The sequence below is a fragment of the Cucurbita moschata genome, unplaced genomic scaffold, assembly GCF_002738365.1.
Source record: "Cucurbita moschata cultivar Rifu unplaced genomic scaffold, Cmos_1.0 Cmo_Scf00023, whole genome shotgun sequence".
In the NCBI taxonomy this organism is placed as follows: domain Eukaryota; kingdom Viridiplantae; phylum Streptophyta; class Magnoliopsida; order Cucurbitales; family Cucurbitaceae; genus Cucurbita; species Cucurbita moschata.
The window spans coordinates 2,918,276-2,923,712 of record NW_019268539.1 but is presented as its reverse complement, the minus strand read 5'-3'; the positions used below and the strand labels follow the sequence as shown (position 1 = coordinate 2,923,712).

Genomic DNA, 5,437 nt, shown 5'->3' with positions numbered 1-5,437 from the left:
CCCCCCCCCCCCCCCCCCCCCCCCACTCCCCTTCCCCCTACCAGAATTGAACAGGGTCGGGATCAGAAATCTCTTCCTACCCCCTTCCCCCTACCAGAATTGAACAAGGTTGGGATCAAAAATCTCTTCCTACTCCCCCCACACCAAGAACAGAAATCGGATTCTCCATTTCATTCATTTAAGGCACATGGATTCTCCGTTTCATTCATTTAAGGCAGGTCTAAACCGAGCCCAACTCGGCAGATTAAATAAACATTTCTAACCATTTACAAAAGTGAACAGATAAATTATTACTTACTTGGTTTCGGTGAGATAGCTGGATAGCTCAATGCTAGAAGCCACGATAATGTGTATAACCCAATAAGTAACCAATGGAATCTGACGAAGAGCAGAAGCTAACTCAAGAGGGTCATTGAGATAATATTTTTTGAATTCTCGTATCTCATTCATACGTTTGATTGCTTGCAAGCACATTTGAATGAGACTGTTAGGATTGAGAAGCACTTGTTGGTATGGAAGCGAGTCCAAGTGCTTCTTCAACATACCTACTCGCTTGATAATTGCCAATGATTTAGCCAATGGATCGGTATGGGAATAAGGATAGGGATGCCATAAGTCTCCATAATCTGTTGCAAAGGCTAACAAAGTGAGAGCTGCCTTGGCTTCCCATGGATAATTTGCCAATATTTCGAAGATTGTTAGTGTATTCTCGTGTGCACTTCCAATCCCGGGAGGGTTGCACCAAAGCTGAAAATGATATTAAAATCAAAGTTGTAAGAAACAAAAAGGTATCTCCTTTGATGCATGTTTTGAAATTTTGATTAGAGATTTCAAAAGGGTTATTAAAAAATTGAAAAATGACCTCGCTAGATATATGATTAAGAATACACAACGGAGGCTCGATCACAACATTAACATCTAATGAACCTTCGCTCCCCTGCATGAGTATGATAATAATTATTCGTTATGTCGTTATAAAAATAAAGAAAGTGTCAAACTTTACGGAGAATAATAAAGATTTTTACGCGATGATGAACGGTATCAGTAATTCGATTTGTAGCGGTAATGATGCTCTCAATAGCTGAGATGTAATTCGGAATTGGAATGTCAATTTTAGTTGAGTCATCATTCAAATGTTTGAAGTTAATGCTGCCGTAGACAAAGTAGTCGTTGTAATGTCTCTTTCTCATCTGCTCCTTAAAGGTGGATGACTGCACAGGATCCAGCAATCCAGGTGCAGTGGCCATGGTTTGGATGAAGAGAGAAGTGAAAACAGAAGGAAAGAAGGTGGAATAGGGTTTGGTTGTGTTGTGGATTGGAATTGTTAGGTATATTTATACACAAAAATGTTCTAGAAAAGACTGAAAGGGTTGAAGTGTATGAAACAAACCAATGTTCTTCTTGTGGGAAGAAAAGAATTTGTAATCCACACTCAAAATGAAGAATATTGAGAGTTTTCTCCCTTTCTCTCACTCAATAGATGTATCTGTTCAGTAGCTCACTCAGGGCATATCGGGCCAGGAGGAAAGAAAAGAAGCGCTCGTTCAGACAAGGCGTCGAGGATGGCCCCCGAACCTCTAACTACTGAACCTGATGTCATTCTCGTTTTCTTGATTTGAGCTAACTCTACCCACTTTGCATGACTATGGTTCAGTTTGTTATAACCCTTGACATAAACCTTTCTTTCATGATCAAAGTCGATCACAAATTCTCGAGCCGAGAAATAGGGTGGCCACATTTGTTATGAATTAAATCTAAATTCTCTATCATAGGTAGGATGATTCAATCGAGTCAGTTTTTTCCTAAAATTCAGGATTTCCGTATTAAATTAAAACAACGCATATGAAACCACTCCCCTCACATTCAATCTTAAAAGTTTTATCAAAGTTAGGCAAAAACAAGTAATGGTATCTTGCTTACTCTTTTCTTAATCAAATTGAATGCCTTCTCTTGCATTTTTCCCTTTAAAAACAACCTTCTTATTCAAGTCAATGGTGCATTTTTTTTGGGTTAAAACAACACTTCACTTGCAGTTTTTGGTTAAAACAATACTACGATGCTAAAATCTTTTATAGAAGTTAGCTAATCTATGAAAACTCCGAACTTCACTCTGATGTTGGTAAATTCTTAATGACTTTAACTTTCTTCTTTGTACTTTTACTCCATTTTTACCAAAGCCAAGAAAGTGAACTTTTTCTATCCAAACATACCCTTAAAATTTCTCTTTTCTACGTGTAATCAAAACTGACTTAACATGCTCCACATGCTCTCGAATAAAGTCTTCAAATAATTAAAATATCATCAAAATACAAAACAACATGTTTTCCTAGATATTCTCTCAAAACATGATTCATTAAGCTAAGCTCATAAATGTACTAGGAGCAATAGTTAATCCAAAAGGCATAACAAATCATTCATACCATCCAAACTTAATTTTGAAAGTTGTTTTCCATTCATCTCCTACCTGCATTCTAATTTGATGATATTTAGATTTCAAAACAATCTTTATAAATAGACATGAAAATAGACATGAATGATGCAATTCATCAAGCATATCATCTAGCCTAGGAATAGGATGTCAATACTTTACAGTGATTTTATTGATGACTCTATTATCCACGCACATGCGTCAAGTTTCATCTTTCTTTGACGACAATTAGACTGATACATAACATGGACTCAAACTTTCTCGTAATTAGTCTTTCCCCCATGAGCTCCTCCACTTGCCTTTGAATTTCAAGTACAAAGATGGTATTTTGTGAAAATATTGTCCTTCTCACCTCTCCAACTCTAGCCAAACATCTCACTTTCTTTCCTTTTTTTTTTTTCAATTTCATCTCTTTTTCATTCTTCTCTTCACTTTTTCTTCTCTGGATTTTTTTCTAATTTTTCACTCAATTCTGGTTTTTCTTTCGACTTTTTTTTCCTCAAACTCTTTCTTTTGCTAGTAGATATTGTCCGCTTTGGCCTATTACGTATCGTCGTTAGCCTCACAGTTTACACGTCTACTAGAGAAAGGTTCTAACACTCTTATAAGGAATGCTTCGTTCCCCTCTCCAACCGATGTGGGATCTCACAAACAACCATTCAACTCTCTTGTTTCACAACTCCTCTTCTTCACAATAAATCACTTATCCAATAAACTAACATTGGCGCCGGGTGACTAAGTTAGGAGCATAATTTTGATAGCATTTTTTAAGAACCACGAGCCTCCACATATCTCCATGATAGTATGATATTATCTACTTTAAGTTAAATTCTCATGATTTTACTTTTTTATAGCACTTTTTCCTATCGTGTCATTGTGAGACTTTGATCACAAGGGACTGACCTCCATCCTATAATCAATTAGACCTATAAAATTTAAGGGTATAAATGTTTTTTTCGGATCATGTATATGACCTTTTTTCTTGAAACATAAGAAATTTTAATGTGAATATCTTAAACAAAGTCAAGTCTTTATATCATTCATTATCCCAATGACCAAAAACTAAGTATTGAGTAAACAAAGATTTAAAAATAGAAAAATGAGAAAGCTATAAAACTTTGATTGTATAAAGTTGAGAGCTAACAACGATGATTAAGAGATTAGTCTTCACAGTCAAAGCACCAAGGAATTTGAATACAACTTTGTGTAAAGACGAAACACCAAAAATCTTATAGGATACATCTTTTAATATCCTGTCAATAAACAAATCGTACCCACAAGGTTAGGAATATATGCCTCTACCTTACCCTGTCACCTCTTTCACAAATTCTCAAGGGTGGTTCTTAGCTTGAACTTATAGGATGCCTCCTCCTTTCGGTATCATTGTCGTTTTACTCGTTTCTTAGTAAAACGGAATCGAAATTTTACATCTTCACCATATTTTTTTTAGTTCAGTAATTAAAAAAAAAGGGGTAAAAATTCAAACATTTAACGTTTTTTTATTATTAAAAGTATGATGTTATAACCATACGAGTTAGGTTTAATCGATTATTTTGACTATATATTCCAATAGTAATGCAAGTGACAACCACACTTCGTCATGTAGATAATTTATTCATTCTATGGTACACGTTCCCCTCTCCAATTGATGTGAGATCCACCCTTTTAGGGGCTAGATTTTTTGCTGGCACACCGTCCTGTGTCTAGCTCTAATACCATTTGTAACAGCTCAACCTCATCGCTAGCCGATATTGTTCTCTTTAGGCTTTACCTTTTGAGCTTTCCCTTCAAGCATCCCCTCAAGATTTTAAAATGCGTCTGCTAGGTAAGGTTTCCACACCCTTATAAAAAATATTCGTTCTCCTCTTCAATCAATGTAGAACCTCATAATCAATTTCCTTCCTAAAGTATGGTTTAATCATTGATTAGTCTTTTTAAGAAAATTGTCAATATTGTTTTGTAGTGTGATATCGTATCGACTAAACTATACTTGAATTCAGAGATCGGTGATAAAATCTAACAAATGAATGGTAAAACCAAGCTTTTTGAAGATGCCCTGATATAATAGTAGGAAGTCACGTTTCAGCTAGCAAGATTTAGACCTAACTCTACTTCTGTGTTAACTTTAACCAAAGCTCGGTTAATTATATATTTATTATGCTTTTAACAAGGTAAATTACTTGTGATTTCAATAGAAGTAAGAGTGATCTTCATCTAATTCATAGGTTAATCAATTGAAATAGTATCTTAAAAGTCGATTCAAATTCATGTTTTTCAGTGAGTACCGGGAGATCCTACATCAATTAGAGAGGAAACGAATTATTTCTTAGATGTGTGTGTAAAAACCTCTTTAGATGTGTTTTAAAACTGTGAAGCTAACAATAATACGTAACAAACCAAAGTAGACAGTATTTACTGGCGGTGACTTGGGCTGTTATAAATAGTTTAAAGTCAGTTATCAAACGTTGCAATGCACTGGTTGGAATAGAGCTACAAAAAGATGGAATTTTTTTATATCTTAACCGTGACTCAAAAATAATCCTGTGTTGGGGTGGTTGGAGAATCCTCCTTTGATTGAACAAGTTGCAAAGAAAGGCAAAAGCAAAAGGAATGTTGCGCGAAGAGGGTTAAAGATTTGAGATTTTTCCATAATTGGTTGCAAAATCTTAATTAAATAAATTGAAAAGTAAAAGCAAAAGAGGAAAAGACAGAAAAAAAAAAATACAAATGATTGCTCATGTCATGCATGTTGGATAAAGAAGTTGAAGAGGAAAATAAAGCATTCTGTTGTTGGACGTCCAAAGTGAGAAAATTGTAAAATCTCACATCAGTGGAAGAGGTGAACGAAGTATTCCTTAAAAGGGCGTGGAAACATCTCCCTCGTAGACAAGCTTTAAAACTGTGAGGCTGACAGCGATATGTAACGGATCAAACCAGACAATTTGCTAACCATAGATTTGAGCTGTTTTACCCGTGTTTAGGCTAAATAAATGATTTTCTCTCTCAAAC

General features: G+C 35.3%; 1 protein-coding gene across 1 annotated transcript in view; it reads right to left on the bottom strand.

Annotated features, from left to right (window-relative positions):
* Positions 1 to 1,301, bottom strand: part of LOC111460158 (protein SIEVE ELEMENT OCCLUSION B-like) — a 4,249-nt gene extending 2,948 nt beyond the window's left edge. The window contains exons 1-3 of the mRNA XM_023103283.1: positions 1,026 to 1,301; positions 863 to 937; positions 299 to 747 (exon numbers count right to left, since the gene is read on the bottom strand). Coding sequence (XP_022959051.1) covers positions 299 to 747; positions 863 to 937; positions 1,026 to 1,247 — 746 coding nt within the window. The 5' untranslated portion in view covers positions 1,248 to 1,301. The remainder of the gene's footprint in view (positions 1 to 298; positions 748 to 862; positions 938 to 1,025) is intronic.
* Between the last annotated feature and the right edge of the window lie 4,136 nt (positions 1,302 to 5,437).